The sequence below is a fragment of the Silurus meridionalis genome, chromosome 3, assembly GCF_014805685.1.
Source record: "Silurus meridionalis isolate SWU-2019-XX chromosome 3, ASM1480568v1, whole genome shotgun sequence".
Classification (NCBI taxonomy): domain Eukaryota; kingdom Metazoa; phylum Chordata; class Actinopteri; order Siluriformes; family Siluridae; genus Silurus; species Silurus meridionalis.
This window is the reverse complement of record NC_060886.1, coordinates 18,379,548-18,398,155: the sequence shown is the minus strand read 5'-3', so window position 1 is coordinate 18,398,155 and position 18,608 is coordinate 18,379,548. Positions and strand designations below refer to the sequence as shown.

Here is an 18,608-nt window from a genome sequence, read left to right as displayed (position 1 = left end):
GTTTTTTCTTTAATATCTTTATAAGTGTACTGGTGGTTTTTCACTTGCATATCATTAGGGTATTAATCTTTCAGTTAATGTTTAAGTTTGAGCAAAAGATGATTGAAATCTCTTCCAAGAAATACAATTTAAAATGATTGTTATAATGTATTCTGAACATACTGCTATACTAAAAAAAAATATGCTAACATAATATACAAATTAATTTAATCTAAGCTAATTAAGCTAATATTAATATTTGCTTAAATGATTAGATCTGCGTATGTACAGTACATACCTTCCCATCCATATCCAAAATATAAAATGTAACTATAGTTTTCTTAGCATCTAGTTTACCTCAGTATTATTCACAAATGCTAGCTTAGGAGCAAAACGATGTAATTTAGACTATATACTTAGAGTAGACTAGCATTTCAAAGTGATGCTATGTACTTTTCTTGAAATACAGTATAGTAGACATGATAATATACAGAGAAAAATAAACTGAACACTACAAACAGAGAAGTGGCTCAACTTTGTAGAATATTTGAATTTTTTGACATCTGTACTTAAACTAACAAAGATGTGCAAGATGACTAAGCTTTTGGCTCAGTAGCCAAAATTAACTTTTTGGATTTTTTTTCCCCTATCGACCAATCTGCACACTGTATTCTGACATTAAGCATTTGTTTTCATGTTTCTCAACATAAAACAAAAGTTTTCATTTTAATCAAACAAGTTTGGCAAATGATCAAATATACCAGATTTGAGATATATGCTAATGAAACAACATCAATAAATAAATATAACTATACTTATAATATAGTGTAATATAATTTTTAAAAGAGAAAATAGACTCACTGTCAGCACTGGGCCCACTCTCCATAGCACCATAGGGAGGGGCCAGGAGACCTGCCATGCACTGACGATACTTCTGAAGACACAAAACAAAAAAACAAACAAAAAAAAGGAATGAGTGGACCATGACTATTCAATTACACCTTCATAATAACATCTATTCAAGTGTGATAGAAACAGATGGCACCTTTTTATAAATTCAAAACTCCTTAGCATTGAGATTAACATGAACTAACACACATTCTGTCTCCCACAAAGACACAAAGACATAAACACATACATTTATGTATATGTATTCCAGGTAGAAATAAGAGCATTTAGTAGTAAAGTCAGAGATGCCAGTTATGCTGAAATTTTTGAAATCTAAGATTACCATTGCGGATTACATGATATGAAATTAAATTACATTAGATTGTGTTAAAGTGGATTAAAATCCTTACATCTGCATATACTTGGTCTATACTGGCCAAAATGCCTTTAATGAACCTTTTGATCCTGCTTGCATCTTCAGAGGCAGTGTGTATGTGTGTGTTGTGTTCGGCACTCAGTACTGGTCAGAAGCTTTGAGAAATAAGGAGAGATGATTTATCTTTATAATGCAAACTAGTACAGTGGTCCCTGGTTGCCTATAATCCCTCAAATCTGGTCTAATTGAGAATCAGAGGGAATTATAGAGGATAACAAACTTGAAAGCCCACTAAATCAAATCAAACTCAACTCCACACAAACACACCTACTACATTCAGAAACCAAAAACCTAATATCGTTTGAGGATTTATCTTTTTTGTCATGTACATCCGTATAAGGAGTAAAGCACTCACTGTGACTGTATTGAGCAACAAGCCTGATGACAGAACAGTGCCATTATAAGAGGCTCAAGGCTGGAGTCAGTAGCAGCTGAGCTGTGATGTAACGCTTTATGCTTAGGTTAATGAAAATGACATTTCTATTCACATAAGTTCACTCAGTGAGGTTAGGAATAAGACGCAATATGAGCCAGTACATTATTACAAAATAAATTCTTTGTAATGAAAAATAAGATTTAAAAGATGTGGTGAAATAAACCAAGAAGACAAGAGTAAATACAGGAAGCAATCCAGGCTTAATATAATTATTTTACAAGGCTTGATTCTCCAGAATTACGATGGTTGAAAAGCAAATGAAAGCCCATTTTCCTAGTACACTCTGTTTAGTTTACTTTCCAATATATCCAGATACATATTGTTAGCTTGTTCAGACATGGCAAAATATTCAAAGTTTCAGCACCAGCAGGTTTCTTTAATATAATATCCTAACTTGTGTATTTAGGATCATTCGTCTAAAGCAGGATTTAATTGCATTTCATAGTGAATATTGCACACTGTCAGGATTGATAATTATCAGAAGCTGTCTACAAAACAAATAAAGCACATATAAGTAAATATCTGATAAAAACCATTCTGCAGTTTAGCATTTATAAGCATGGTGAGTAATGACATACACTGCTGGAACTCTAAGTCAATGCAGACGCCTGGGACGTAATTCTTCTGCCCCCTCAGGAGCAAGTGCCTCTAACGAGAGTCAGACTGTGTGTGTGCGTGTGTGTGTGTGTGTGTGTGTGTGTGTGTGTGTGTGTGTGTGTGTGTTGACCACACATCACAATTCTACTAAAAGCAAATTGATTTGATTTACAGCATTAAATAAGGCCAGATTATGTCAAAATGTGGACTATGATAATGATGGGTACTGATAATTATCCCTTATCACATGGTGAAATTCCATGCTGAGACATTCTTCAGAGGGAACTAATTAGAAATGGCACACTTCTGCCATTCAGGCTTTGTTATCTATCTTAATCATCAATGTTTGTCTGTAGGTCTATATCCATCTCATCTTCTGTTATACTGGTTATATAGCTATATTTTCTATTGGACCAGATGAACACTTGAGAGAGTTATTAAGATTAACAGTGCTAGAGTTCATTATGCTATTTGTTACAGCAATCTACACCAATTATATTTCAACAGCCAGATGAATCTATACACTTCATAAAGCCATTTGAAAAGCATACATATTCGAGCACTGACTTACAGTGTATAAAATGCAGACCGCACAACAGATTGCTGCTTAAACCTTAAACATAGGATTTTTCATATTTCCATGAATATAGTGACTGCACTAAAGTGTTATTATAAACACTATATTACATATACTGTATTTCTTTTCAATAAATCATGAGGGTGCCATAAAACATCTGTTTGGTTCCCATCATGTGTGAATGATTTCTATAAATATGCTTCCCATGATGCTCATTAAATTATTAATACCCTGAGTAACGTCAAAGCCAATAATACTTTACATTTATTTGCACAAAGCAAATATTGATGACTATATTTATATTCAAACCTTTGTGTCTTTGTTTGAAATCAATAATAATGTTCTGAGGCTGTTAAACATTCATATCACACATCCATAATCTATAAACACTTATTGGCAATTCCACGAGCTTCAGCATGGCCGATGATTTTGCCCACTAGCCTCAAAGACACTAATAATGTCATTCAGAAGAAAAAGGTGCTATGTTATATCTATAGCCACTTTGAACAAAAAAACTGGAGAGCCAATAATCATGGACTGCATCAAGCAGAAAAAAGGTGTAGAATCATCTGTGATTTATGTAATTGAAAATCTTTATTAGAGTTGTTTACTATAATGTATACTGCTAAAATAAAATAAACTGTCTTTACCTTCCAATATTTACTATGCTTATTTCATAACTGTCACACAAGCTTAATATCTGTGTTTATCCTTGTGAGTATATGGGAATTGAATGCTACAAAAATAAGTTTTGTCTCATCCACATGCTTATTCCTCCTATCTAAAAGATTTATTACTCAATAAGAGAGGGTCGTTCTATGTAAAGGCTGTCATCAGTCTGCATGCTTCTACTGGCTACTGCAAACAAAAAATATATAATTACTGGAAGTCATTCTTCAGTGTCACTCAAATTGGCTTTCATGCATAAAACATTACGGTATTATACTGAATCTTCTACTGAAAGGAAAGCAAAAAGGATTAATATAGATTGTGTTTGATTTAAACATGAAAAACACACTTTTACATACAAAAATAAAACATTTTAATTAAATAATACTTATAATTTTTTGAGAACTTAGATGTGCTTTTCCGCTGTGAAGGCTATACAGATGGACTTTAACCATCTGCCAAACTAGAACACCAGAGAAAGAGACATAAATTAAGAATAGGAGTTCCATATCTCCATGACAACCAGAGTCCTTTGTACAAATACTGCAAAAAAGAAGAAAAAAAACTCCCAGGTCCTGCATTAATATTTTTTATTCTAAGAAAGGAATTAGAAGAATAAAGAAGCAGGTAGAAATACCTCAGCCATATGCAAAAGTGCTGCAGGAGCTGGCAGTGAGAAAGAACTCAGTCGACTTGTAGGACAATTATATGTTCATTTGCTCTTAAACTGAAGTGCAAGTGTATGTTCTAAATAATAAAAAGCTTTCAGATCTGAGCATAGTGCATAATTTGATACAGGCAAAGTTTAAATCTCCTTAGATTACTTTTAAAGTTGCACTAAAGTGGTGAGGAAGTAATTGTTAAATAAGGTGTTTCTTAATGACAACCTGGGTTGTCTCTCTCATTAATGAGGAAATCTAGTTCCTGCACACACACACACACACACACACACACACACACACACACACACACACACACACACACACACACACACACACACACATATATATATATATATATATATATATATATATATATATATACTGCATATAAAATACATTGATTGTAATAGTAACAGCAGTGGTTAAATCTGTTCACCTACAGTCTCTCTCCTCGCAAATGAAAGTGAAAAAATCATTTTATTACCAATATAAAATATAAAGAAACTACATCAGGCAAAGCTGCTATATGAATCTCAAACACAAATACTATAAAGTATACAGCATACCACATACAGACTGTGCTTGCAACCAAGTAACTACTATGAATTATTTAATAGCTACAGTGAAACTAAGGGAAAATGTATGTATATATAGTAGTAAGGAACTCAAGGAGGATACTATCAGCCTTACACAACATACAATAGGCACAAATTTAACTGAAAATGTTGCCATGACTAAGCATTCTTCCCTAAAAGCACTTTTACACTCCATTTGTAAACAATATTCAGAAACTCACAATGTGACACCACAGAGTGTGACAAAGATAGACAAAGACAGAGCAGAAACTTACCTACAATAGTGTACATCCCATAAGCGCAGGGATTCGGACACATTCCCTGCTGTTGCTCTCTCTCTGCATGCTTTCCTGCTCTTAGTTTCAATCACAAAGTGAACCTGAGCATTACAGTACAAGTTCTCTCTGCTTTACCCTACACTGAAACATATATTTCTGAGAGAGCTTCTAAAAGTGAATGTATAGCAAATAGAACCAGAATGTGTGTGTGTTCTTGTGTGTGTGAGATACCCAGAATGGGAGAGATACCCAGAGTCCTGTTCTTTGCTCCAAGGTCCCACTGAGTAGCAAGCTGACTGCAATGCAAGTGTGTGTGCTCTGTGTAGAGAGTGAGCACTTATCTGAGCATGATGATGATTGGAGTACTCTAATTGCCTAGCAACCACTCCTGATTCTTCGGGAGGGGTCAGTTACTGGTCCATCCCAGCACCACATACATACCATACTCACACCTCTATCTTTAAGGCATGATTTTGACATGAACATTGCAAACTCATTATAATTTTTGAAAAATTATAGAAGTTCTGTTTCATTTGTGAGAGGTGTTATAGTCGTTATTGAGTTATTCCAGGACACAGTCATCGTGTCACAGCACATCAGGGGAACTAGTGCAATAGCTCAAATAGATCAAAAGGTTTTGCAGCACTTAGGTACAAGAAAAATGGTTTCTATAAATGACAGTGCCAGTTGCTCACAACAGAGAGAACCAATGGCTTATATGACCACTCGTAAGTGGTCTGCAACTAGCAACGTCTCTATGACAATGACTGTTTCAAATCTCACTCCTGGCATTAAAACACTTAGGCGAGGCTGCAGATTTAATTTGGTGATCTGGTTTATGGAGAGCTAGCACAATCTGTACTGTCAAATACATGCTAATCACCCCTGTAAAACCTATTCTCTGTGCCACGGTTGCGTTTTAAACCTGAGGTCAAAGAAGCTTCGAGGTCACAGGTTTCAAAAACTAGAAACCACCAGAACAAAATAAACTAGCACCATATACTGTACATTGCCCAAGCATTGTGTGAGGCCTGAATACCCATGAAAAGCAGATAACAGAAAACATTGCTTACTGGCAACTGACCACATCAAAATCTGCAGTCTGCTAATAATGCTTTATTTTCAGTTTCAGGGCCTTTTTAATTTCATTCCCAAAGTTGGCCACTCTGCCGAATGATAAGATTCCTGTTGAACATTGGTGCAATTGACAGACATGTTATTCAAAAGAAGGGGTTCTTGTACTCGACATACTCCTTACTTAAGAATAAGGATTGTGGTCACTATGCTGTTTAAGATTTAAAAGGATTTCCAAAAGCTCTCTAGTTCCAGCCACCAGACTATTCTGTTGTTTATGCTTTTAGAAGAGAATAAAGGCACTAATGCTTTTTAAGGATTTCTTTCTGAATGCAGGGTTTCCAATTTGAAAAAGGCTTGCAATTTGGCCTCTCTTTAGCACCATGGGTATTCTCAGAATGCATGTAAACAGCACTGTTACCTCTGATGAAGATATATGTAAGATATAATTTAGGATATAATGTAATACCAAATTTAGATGACTGGTTCCAATGCACCCTCAGTAAAGAGCAGGTCACTTGGATGATGTCTCCCTTGTTTAAACATATTATGCAGCTCAGTCTCACAGTAAACTTGTAAAAAAGAAACTCTCTAATATTAAAGCAGGTCAAATAATTTAAATGATGCTAGTCAAGTTCTGTCAAGAGACATTCCAAGACGGGGAATCCGATAGTACTTGTTCTATGGTACTATTTCAACAACAGAGAACCAAGCATCAGAACACCTGCCATAAAAAAGACACAAGGAGCTCCCTTGTATAAATAGAGACTGGTCCACTGGGTGGTGGAGGACTTAACTTGGAAAGATTAACAGCCAAGGCATACAAACCTTGGATGGATGCCCAGTCACTTTCATGACATGTTTTTAAAAGATCTCTGCCTCATTGGCATTACTTAGAAGTGTGGTACAACGGTAAGTCTGTGTTGCTGCTACCTATGCATCACTGTGTACCATCTCTAGGTTCTACAAAGTTAAAATCAGTAAAATGTGAATCGGTTGTAAATTACACAGTCATAGGTTACAAAAGTGATTCTCCACGCATCTGCTAGTTAAGGTAAACAAATACAAATGCTAATAGCTTATAAAAGGGTTCTAAAAAACCCTGATAAACCTGAAGTTATTGATTAAGTATATTTTTATTATTATGTTTATTAATTGAAAAACTCTAAGCAAATGGAACTTAACATGAATCTGCCACTACAAAGTGAGAAGGTGGAAATTTATACATCATCAGGAAGGGTGTGGGGGGTGTGGGGGTGTGGGGAGGGGAGGGGTTGAATGAGTTGAAACCACACATTATTTTCAAGCATTAATAAAAATGCATATGATCATAAAAATGACAAAATCTTCACCATTAGCAAACAGTCATTGTGATGACATATCTAAGTGTGAATATAATGATAATAAATTGTAATGCACACATAATGCTGTGTCTCAGTCTGAATAATTTAAGGAATAGTCTGCTCTAAAACACAATTGCTGAAATAAGAAAAGATGTGTTTGTTTGGACATGTTTGTCTACATGGTTGCATTAGAGCAGAAAGTGAGGTGGACTGCACATAGTAAGTACACTGTCCATTTGCTCACATTAAAGCCTCACTTTGCCTCTATAAAGGTTTTATGGCTGACAGAGCCATGCAGCTTCAAAAGGAAGAGCTTGCATTCAAAGATGACACAATAACCAATCAGATGCCGCCAGCTTTGAAATAGAAATGAGTTATTTGACATACAAACAGGTGCTGTGGGGTTTTTTTTTTCGTCAGAGCCTCTTTCTTTTGCCAGACAAGGAGCATTTTGCACATGCATGTTTGTATGGCTGTTTAAATGAATGAGAAAGTGTGTGTGTGTGTGTGTGTGTGTGTGTGTGTGTGTGTGTGTGTGTGTGTGTGTGTGTGTGTGTGTGTGTCCTCTGCATGATCAGTAGACTATTTTCAATTATAAATGTGCATTGATCATAGCAGGGGCATTCTGCCTGGAGGTTTGGTCAGAATTACACATTATATAACTGTTAGGATGAATGTGCATGCAGATATTTTTGTGTGTGAGAGTTACTTACATGATAATAATTTTTCCAAAAACGTACAACAATTTTTAATTGCTTATACACTATACAGACAAAAACACTGAGACACCTGTCCTTCGCAGCCAAATATGTTTTTCCCCGCTACTCTTACCATAAATTCTGGAAATTCTGGATGTTTCAGGAAGCAATGCATTTGCTCCATGATGATATGAAATACATGAATTGGAGTGAAAGATTTTGAGTGGCCTGCAACTGACATACAGCTCCTAATGAACACCTACCCCACTGAACACCTTTGGAAGGAATTTACATTTATACATACACCCTTAATCAAAACAACTCACAATTATCTCATTTATTTTATTTAGCAGTTGAGGGTTAAGGATCTTGCTCAAGGGCCCAGAAGTAGCAGCTTAATGGTGCTGGGATTTAAAGTCACAAACTTCCAATCAGAAGTTAAACATATTCAACATACTTATACACTGAGCTACAACTTTCACTGAATTGGAACGCTGACTGCAGCCCAAGCCTTTTTTTATTCACACATTTGGGTCCACAATCTTATGCCATTTCAATTTGATTACAGTGAAGTGGAAAATAAATTAAATGCACTAATTTCTTTTTTCATACCAAAACATAAAGCACCGAATAAAACAATTACACTAGTAATTCAAATGTAGTGGTGGTCTGTCAGGTGCAGCAAGGCTTTCTCTGTCAAAATCACTGATTCACACGCCACAGTTCAAACTTGTTCAGAACTTCTCTAAAATAATGTTGTTCTTTATAATAATATGTGTGTTGCTTACAATGTATATTGTATTGGTTGATTCTTTATAGTATTTTATGTGTTCTTAATAAACAGATTGGGGTTAAATGTATGTGTGATAGGAGGTGCTTTAAACACAGCTTTAAAATTATGTAACATATTCAATTGGTTAATGTTAAATTTCTTCATAAGCTGGATGGTGGATGATTCAGGAAACTCAGAGCAACATAACTTGATCATTTCCACATCAGTAAGCATTGGTCTATTATCTAAGATCTGAGATCTTAATTATTTACATTGTCTTTTGAAAAAGACAACAGTGTGATGCTAGTGCAAGTTTGTCCAAATGAAGAGGAGATAAGGAAGAAAATGTTTGTTTGTTAATAACGTTTGTGTGTGCATGTGTGTGCGTGTTTTGTTATAAGGATGTTAACGTGTGCATATGGTCTTGTGTGGGTGGTACAGGCACTGTGCTATGACGGTACTGCCCAAGCCTACAGTCACTGCATCCACATATAAACACAGATTGTCTCTTGCACTTCCTATATATTAGTCAGCTTTCCCTGAACTCTGTCTATAATAAGCAAAAATAGCCAGACATGAAAACACCCAAGTTGTTTCGAAGATCTTCGGCCAAATCATGAAATTACTCACACACCCAAAATAAGGCTTTTGAAAACCCTGTGTTAGTGAAAAGAATTGTGAAAAAGTGTTTTTCACTGCCATGCCAGACCTTTTTTAATCATTTTGCAATCAATTATAATTCTACACAAAAAACTTTAAAATCAATATAGAAATGATAACTATCTATATGAATAACTACTTGACATTTAAAGTGAGTTAAAACACTGTTTAGATCTGAGAGCTAGCAGTTAATAGTAATCTGAAATTAGCAAAGCAGTATTTAATTTGACATTCAACAAAGCAGTTTATGTTACTCAGTGGTAGGCCGTGCATTTGGTACCTGGCCCTTTAGTGGGGATTTACCCAACATAACCACCTTTTAATACACCACTATCACTTCGCTATTATAGAAACCATCAATACAATAAAAAAAGGCAATATAACAACGTGTGGCATTACAGAGAAAGAGGCATTTCACATATGGAGGGTGAATAATATTTTACTAAAGCAAGCTCCAAACCTCTGCACTACAACCGCAACTGTGCCACGTACATCATCTGGAGCAGTTCAGAATCAATATTTGTCTAATAACATGACAAAAATATAAAACATTAAAAAAAAAATACAACCTGCTCACCAGAGATGCATACTGATAATTTGCACTGCTCCTCAGAGGCTGTAAGCCAGTGGTACCACTCATATTCACTGGTCTGGAAGTGGCAAACAAACCATTTCCCGGGCTGAGACAAGCTACTGTAGCTTGCTTTTCTTGGAAATGTCTAGTTTTTCCTGAAAATGCATTTTTAAGAGTGTCCGAGACCAAGTAAAATTCTCTTCCTGCGGCAGCCATTGTGGGCATAAAAAAGTTTTACCTTGATGTATTAATGTGTGCAGATCGCTGCAGACGTGTTTTGTTAGTCAAACTTGGCTGTAACAGTTTCCCTCTGACCAACCAATCAGAGGACGAAAAAATGCTGATGCTATTCTGGGCCAGCTAGCTGGCGCTGTGAGGCGAATTTGAAATCTGATTGGTTAAGAAACAGACCCATTGCTAATATAGTTTAAGGTACATCGGCCAGCACTACTGATGGCCCTGGGCAGATTAGATTGACATGGCAGCACATAGAGGCTGAAATCTGATTGGACTCATGTCTAAAATCCACATACACGTACTGGAAGCAGTGCAGCCAAGTAGACTGTTGGGAATAAATTAATACAATTTCATGAAACAAATATTAGAATTTGGGTTGTAAATGTAGGTCAGTGCTTATACTAGTGTTTAGGCCAGCAGAAGACCTTAATGTTACTCTGTGTTGCTTTAGTGAAAGCCAGTACAGCTTCTCCTGTGTTAATGTCAATGTTGCTCAGGTTAGTGTCTGTGTACAAGAATATGCCAATAAATTATTAAGCAATTCTAAATGACCCAATTTGTTAGTGTGAATATGTTGTGCATGGCATTATTTGGTGGAGCCCTGTCTTTCCCACACTGGTAAAGAGTGACTAATTGAGATCCTATTAGCATTATAAGCATTCATCTTATCATTATAGGGTAAACAAAAAAATCGCTTATTTATCCAAAAGTAAATCTTCAATTAACATTATTTTCTAACAACACCTTTGGTAAAAAAAAATTACTCAACCATTCCAAATTGGTTTGGGTCCTAAAGCTGTTGTTTCCTAATATTTTGGGAGAAGGCAGACAGAAAGAAAGACTGTAAAAGAACAGTCAAGAGCACCAGTGAATACTAGACTCATAATTAGACTCAGCCTCAGATGCTTCGCCCACGGACCGTATGATGGCCTCCGCTATCTGGCCACAACTAACATGATCTCACCATATCACTGGCTATCAACACCTCTGAGTGTACACACTGACAGACACCGTATGCTGGGGAAGCATTGAGCTTTGTGTAGAAAAATAATATCATTGATTGAAGAAAAAAAAATGTAAACCTGATGAAAGGTTAAAAGTTAATGCCCCAACCTCCATTAAGCCATCAATTGTGGTTGGTCATCTGCAATGTCATAAATATAGCTCCTTGCAATAAATGTATGTAAATTGTGAAGAAGCACAGTATCATCTTCACGTACAGGCTCTCTAACTAGACCCTTCTTTTTTTATAACAAATAGAAGCAAACTTTAAAATCATCAGATCACCATTTCAAACAAAATCATAATGTATCCATGTAACTCAAGTCTAATGCAAAACCTCCCTAATACAACTCTGAACTACATACACAAGCATTAGTCAAGTCATGAAGTCAAGAAGCTTGAAATGGAACAACGTTCCTCCAGAACACTGATGCTACATACAACAACAACAGCATGAATATTACACATTGTATACATTTGAAAAGTCTATGCTTCACCTCACCTTACACTGGAGCACAGGAGTGTATGCTGGTTCTCCCTGTTGTTTACAGCCTTATGAAACCTGCAGTCTGACCAACAACCCCAAGACAGTAGCATTGTCTCCTTAGAGAGATAGCTTCCTGTCCCAAAGGAAACTGAGTGATGGCCTCACTCTCAAGTCACAGCACTTCCCTCCATGCCAATATCCAGCTCTGGGTCTGGGCCAAAGATTTGGGAAACATTCCCTGGGCAATATTCTATTTAAATTATTTATTACATGTTGTTTAGACATAAAAGTTTTTATCGCAAGGTATAAAAAAGCAAGGTACACTACTGTAAAATGTTACAATGTTTTTCAAAGTAAGATTTGATTTTCAACAACCCAAAACAAACCTTTATAAGTCTTTGCGGAAAGAGTGGAAAAGTGGAAGGAGTGTGTGTAATGAAAGTGCTTATGCAGTTCCTGGTTTATTACGGTCACACTGGAAGGAGTTTAATCACATTATCAGTGAAAGAAACAGTGTGAGGTGTCTAACCAGCACCACAAACCTTTGGTATATCCAGTCTTTAACTAACTAAACACAGCGCACTGTGTTTCCCACAGACCATTATTACTGATGCACCACCCGCTAAACATTACAAATGTGTTGTGAATTTAACATGCAGATAAACTGGATTTAAAGTACATCAGCATTGGAAACTTCAGCATTATTATAGTTCTGGACATTGTTTTTTTGTTGCATGCAAATATTTACATGTGATACTGCGATAGAGCTTTTCATGATGCACCTGGTAGTGTTTCAATTATTTATTGTCCTGATAATGATGTTTGTTTTGTTTGTGTGTAACCCTTATTACGAAAGTACATGTGGAAATAAAGTACATTGTAGAGTTTTTTCATTCCCAGAAAATGCAAACATGGCCTGGTGTTCTGCTTTGAACATTTATTAGCACTGGAAAGTGCCAACAATTAAAAGGAAATAGTCTAAATATTGTACCAAAATTAATGAAGACTAAGACTATGTTTTTAGTTACAAAACACTCCCCTCTGCTGGTCAGTGACAAAACAGACAATAAGCAAAGCATTGAAAAACCTTCCAGCAATATGAAACTGCTCCAGAGTACATTATATGCTCGCTTAAACTGAACCCAGTGTTTGCACATGTATACGATTTACAGCAGGACTCCGGTATTTAAATGTAAAAGCTCACAGGCCTTCATTACAGATTGAAGATGTGCATCATGGTACGGATTACTTGAAGATATCCACTTACTATGAAAATAATCCCAAATCGTTAATTATCAAACTTGTCATTTAAATCTGTACATGTATAAACTGGCTAACATTAAGCTAACAATATTTATAAGCTTTCATTAGAAAATTTTATTTACAATTAGATTTAGAAAAACTTAATAATAATTCAAATTAATTTGATCACAGAAATATTCCCAGAACAGTAAAGAAATAAAAGGAGTTGGAGACACCTGGCTATGCTTCACAGACCCTTGGGTGTCCTCGGTCTTCAGTTATGTGCAGGATCTCACATAGGAACAACCTTCCTCACAATATATTAGAATGCATTTACATGGCAGTGTAGCTAATTGAGGGCTCTCTTACCTCCCACAAGCTTCTGAACTCCCTCTGCTCGATGCGCAGCAGCTCGCTGAACTCTCGCGTTACGATCGTGGCGTGACGTGGAGTATTGTCCAAAACGGACTCCCCAAATGCTGTGCCGATGCCCAGTGTGCAAATGGTAACTGCATCCTTAAAGAGATGTAGAACAGGAAGGAACACAGCCTGCATGAGTAAACACTTAAGGCCATCAGGAAAAAAAAAGTTCTGGCTCCAGCCTCCTTATCAGGCAGCAGGCAAACTCTTAAATCACTGTACTGTCCTACAATGAGGTTAAAAACGTAACAATACTGCTCAAACAATGAAGGCAGAATGAGAGATATCTGCAGACAGAGACACTGAGATTTAAAGAGTAGGAGTCTTACTTGGCAAGAGCATGAAGTTTTAAATTAATTTATCCTTGGAAGCATCAATAGAGGTTGCACTGTCTGTCTCTCAGGGATAGAGCTTATCTATTTTGTAATTGCTTTTACTGTAAAACATATGTGGTATAAAGGGCAACTAATTTTAAATTGTATATTTTTATATAGGAGACAAACAGTAACTTGTAATAAAAAAAAACTTTATGTCAAATAACTTAGATCCAACATATAACCCAACCTATAATTAACAAACTGAAATGCCATAACAGAAAGAAAACAAAATTCACTGGTTATATATTCATTATTATCATCATCTACTTTCAAAACGCAAGGTAAACTAATGGAAATTTCAGAGGAGCACAATTCAATTGAATTCAATTTGAGCTTTACATGAAAAAGACGTCTAAGAGGGGGTGTTATTCCACACAATAAACATTCAAGAAAAGTTAACGTGCAATATTTTTACCTGATGGTTTGCGGTTTCCGAGACTTTAACATCTAGCGAGCCGGAGAGAACAGTGTACCAACTAGTGCCGATATCTCCCTGTCGGTACACTACAGCACAGAATGCAAAGTGAATAGACAACAGAGTTAAGAGTCAGGATAGTCAAGACAAGCATCTTCTTGTTTCTTTTCTCTTGCTTGTAAATTCCAGCAGAATAGAAGCATTTTGTCACTGCAAGGTTACATGATATGTTTGCTATGTCTGAATGTATGGTATGACCTACATGTGATGCCTTTTTCCAAGCACTCATAGTAGCCACATAGACAGATCTGTTGTAGCATAGTGGGGTGGAACTTCTCGAAAGCTTTCACCCGCTTCAGACGAGCCATGATAATGTCCACATCTTCCCCAGAGCGCTCCTCTGGTCTATACAAGAAAACATTATCATACCATCATTATAATTATAATAATACAGTACCAAAAATAATAAATAAAATCATAAAATCATTATACACTGTGTATATACTTGACTTGTACTGTACATATATAATAAAGAAAACAGAAAAAGTGTCAACAAAATAAATGCAAACAATATATATATATTATTTCTTAATAAAATAAATTAAAAAACGTAGTACGTAGTAATTAAATTGATTACTTTGATACAGAAAAAATATATATTTAGAAAACTATATTTATTTGTTAGAATTGTCTCTCTTGAGTGTTTTGAAATTAAAAAATAGTTTTATTTCAGTGTCCAGCCTTGTTTGCCTTTCACTATTTCTTAAGGAGATGCTTCTGGGATGGGATGGGATCTTGCAAACTTCTTAAACACTGGAATAAACAACCTGCACACCTCTTTTTTAATATCTGAAAAGTGAATTACTGAATCTCTGAGCACTGAAGCATTTTTTCTTCCAAATTAGCTTACAAGCTGATTTCCACTCACTACCATTCTTTGCTGCTGCTCATTCTATAATAGACTACAACACAGTTTCATCATTATCCCTCTAAATTACATGTATTGCTGTCCTTTCCACACAAAAAGTACGGCCTATTTTGCTCCCTCTTCATCAAGCTTGTGATCTCACGATGATAGGATAAACGCTTTACATCTTAGTCCAAGTAACATATTTCAAAAGCTATGAATTCGAAAAAGTGATTAAATGATGTTAAGAATTCAGCAGTTTCAACATACAAATTCATAATCATAAATCAAAGTACATTTGAATCAGCAGTTTCTTACTCTGAGCATTAATCTGAAAAATCTCTGTTTTTTTAACATAGCTATAAAAAAAAAAACAGCAATAAAAAAAATGGGACCTGAAAAAAAAACCTGTCTGATTCTGTTCTTTATGCAATTCTTCTGGCAATGAAAGTGGGAGACAATGTTATTATTTGATTGATTAAGATATCTTTAAAAAAATTTTTTTTGTGAAACAAAGATTTGCATTTATGTTGTAGCAGATTTGTATTATATGTATTGTACGTTGAGAGACAGTGTTTTTTTTTTACATTGTGTGTACATGTGTGTTTTTCTGTGTGTGTGACTGTGTATAATACATTGAGCTCAATGAGCTGATTGTGTTGGACAGTTGCCTTGTGGGCCTGGACTTGAATAGAAACAAGCTAGGATAAAAAGTGAAGTCATGGTCAGTAATATCTAGTCATCCAATTAATACATCCAAGATCCTAGAACACACAAAGACACATGTAGCCATCCCTGAAAGCCAAAACAAAAAAGCAAAATACATTTATTGAAACATTGTTTCTAACTTTTAAATCCTTTTACTCCTTGAAGCCTCAGCTAATTTTTCAGTTACTCGTCTAAAACTCTGTCATTTAGTAACTACTATAAAACACACTGGGATAATATAACGTTTGTTTAACTCGAGATTCATTATACAGTAGAAAACAGGTTTGCTGGCCCCACTGATGGACATTGCATACCCATGATGCATCCCAGCATGCTCAATGTACAGATGATAAAAAAACACAAGCACACAAACAAAATTGTAATGTAATTAACATAGATCCTAAAATCTAATGTGCTGATGAAATCTGACACGTGGCCTTTCCCGGAAAAATGCTATACTATAGTGCTGTTCGTTTAAAAAGATAATATGATTTTAGCAAATAAAAGGATCATTCTGTCATTGTACCAAATTCATTGGGTGCAAGTGTTGACAAACAGTAATCTAAACATTGGGTTGTTAAATGAGGCAGTCTGGTGATTTAAAGTGGAAGTGAAAAAAAAGCAGCAAGTAGCAAAGTGCTGCTTTTATCAGTTGCCTAGCTCATCTAGATGGCACACATGATCTTTTCCTAGAGCAAGATTTTAGGTGAGCCAAACTTAGTTCCTAGTTCTTTCTTTTAGCATCCAAACACAAAAAGAAAACATTACAATTTGAACAGTTTAGCAGAAAATAAACAGTGAGCAAATGTCAGCAGGCTTGACAATGAATAAACCTTGTGCCTTTAATAAGGTGCTTACAGATGAATCCGCCTGAGTAAACTGTCATCCTTTCATCTGTGTACGCAAGTGTGTTTGTTAAAGCGGAACTAAGGTCCCATTTACTATGCAAACACATCTGGCACAGTATGTCATGTCACCATGAACACCGCATCATAACCCTGATCCCAGAACAGCTTCCAATCATGAATAACTTGAATATAACATTAAGTGAATTCTGAACTCTTTGGGAAAAGTCAACAGTTTTTTCCGCTTTTTTCCTTCAATCGATGGAACCCTTCAGTCATATGAGAACAATTTTGTTCTTAAAACCTGAGCCAGGCCTGTAGCCCGCTGTGCTTCAGGGGCACTGTATCATGCCTGTCCCAGCTTCCAAGCAGGATTATGTAAGGAAAAGCTTTTCACTGTGCTGTAATGTATATGTGACAATGTCTATCAGTAATTAGAGACATCATGTTGTAATTTATAAAGTGAATGACCTCAGCTACAGATAACGTTTGACCTGTAGATTACTGACAGTGAATGTTTTGTCTTTATTCTCAAACAGATTCACAATGAAACTGCAAAAAATATATTCTTGTCTATCTATCTATACATATTAAACACAAACTGATTGAAAGCAACTGATGTTAATATTTTGTTCTGCATTTTGTCTTTTGTCTGCACTTTTTCTCTTTTCCAGTGTTATTCACTGACATGTCTTGTAACTAGCCATAATATGTTAATGAAAATATATAGGTGGTGTGGCTTGAGGTAATTTTTTCCGGAAAAAAAAACAACTTCAAGCAGAAGTTTGAGACTGAGAACCTCAAATATAATTCTCCAAGAACAAAAAACAGATTCCATTTTTTCTTGCTGAACTGGTATGGCATTTGCTTATTTACTAATTTAATCTGAATCTCTTGTTCATGTCATTGAATCATGAATCATGAATCAAGATGTTTTAACTAGTCAGCTAGTAGCACCAGGGTGTGTTTAATGAGTTTCTGAGTGTAATTCTGCATTTGATCAATGTTTGTTCACTGTTGTGTTGTGTAAATTTGACATCTGTTTCCATTTATCTTTTAAACTAGTTTAGCTCCTGCAATAACATAACTCTTTTTTTTGCATAGCTCTGTACTTTTAGTCTCAGTGTTCCTGATTAAGATACAGATTACATTTTTTCAAATGTAATTTTTTGAAGGCTTTAGTTGCCACTGAATGTCTATTGCTTGCCACCAGATTATTCCACACAGACTGGCTTGTTCAATTTGGATAAACATATAGAGACAATGTCCATTGGTAAAAGTGCAAAGCAAAAAAATATTAATTAAAAAGAGCAATGCATAAATGGTTCACAGGTTTCTTGCAATAACATTTAATTCCAATAAAACAAATCTTATTCATCATCTTAAAAAAACTTTTCATACAAAGCAATAGTGACACTGGGGTGTCACTATTTTTCACTCCTGATTATGCAACAGTTACTACTATTAAAGTTATTACTACATAGAAACCTCCATAGATCATTTAATGGAAATTGTACTGGTTTTAACAGAAACACTAATGGTCCCTGTGGGTCTCTACTGCTAATTTGTTACATTCTATAGCTATCATGTTGTGTTTTTCTAATATCATTAGGAATTGACGGAATATTTTTGCCAACTTGTAGATCACATATTGGTTGGTAGACCAGTAGGGAACATGGGGTAGTTATTAAACATTCACATTCCTGATGGTTTCTTTTGGTCTAATGATGAGTTAATGGTGTACAAGAAC

The 18,608-nt window shown here is 35.5% G+C and overlaps 1 protein-coding gene across 1 annotated transcript in view; it reads right to left on the bottom strand.

Moving 5' to 3' along the window:
• rapgef4a (Rap guanine nucleotide exchange factor 4a) overlaps positions 1-18,608 on the bottom strand; it is a 35,896-nt gene that overhangs the window by 15,903 nt on the left and 1,385 nt on the right. Inside the window, 4 exon segments of the mRNA XM_046845586.1 lie at positions 841-913; positions 13,556-13,702; positions 14,399-14,487; positions 14,661-14,803. Coding sequence (XP_046701542.1) covers positions 841-913; positions 13,556-13,702; positions 14,399-14,487; positions 14,661-14,803 — 452 coding nt within the window.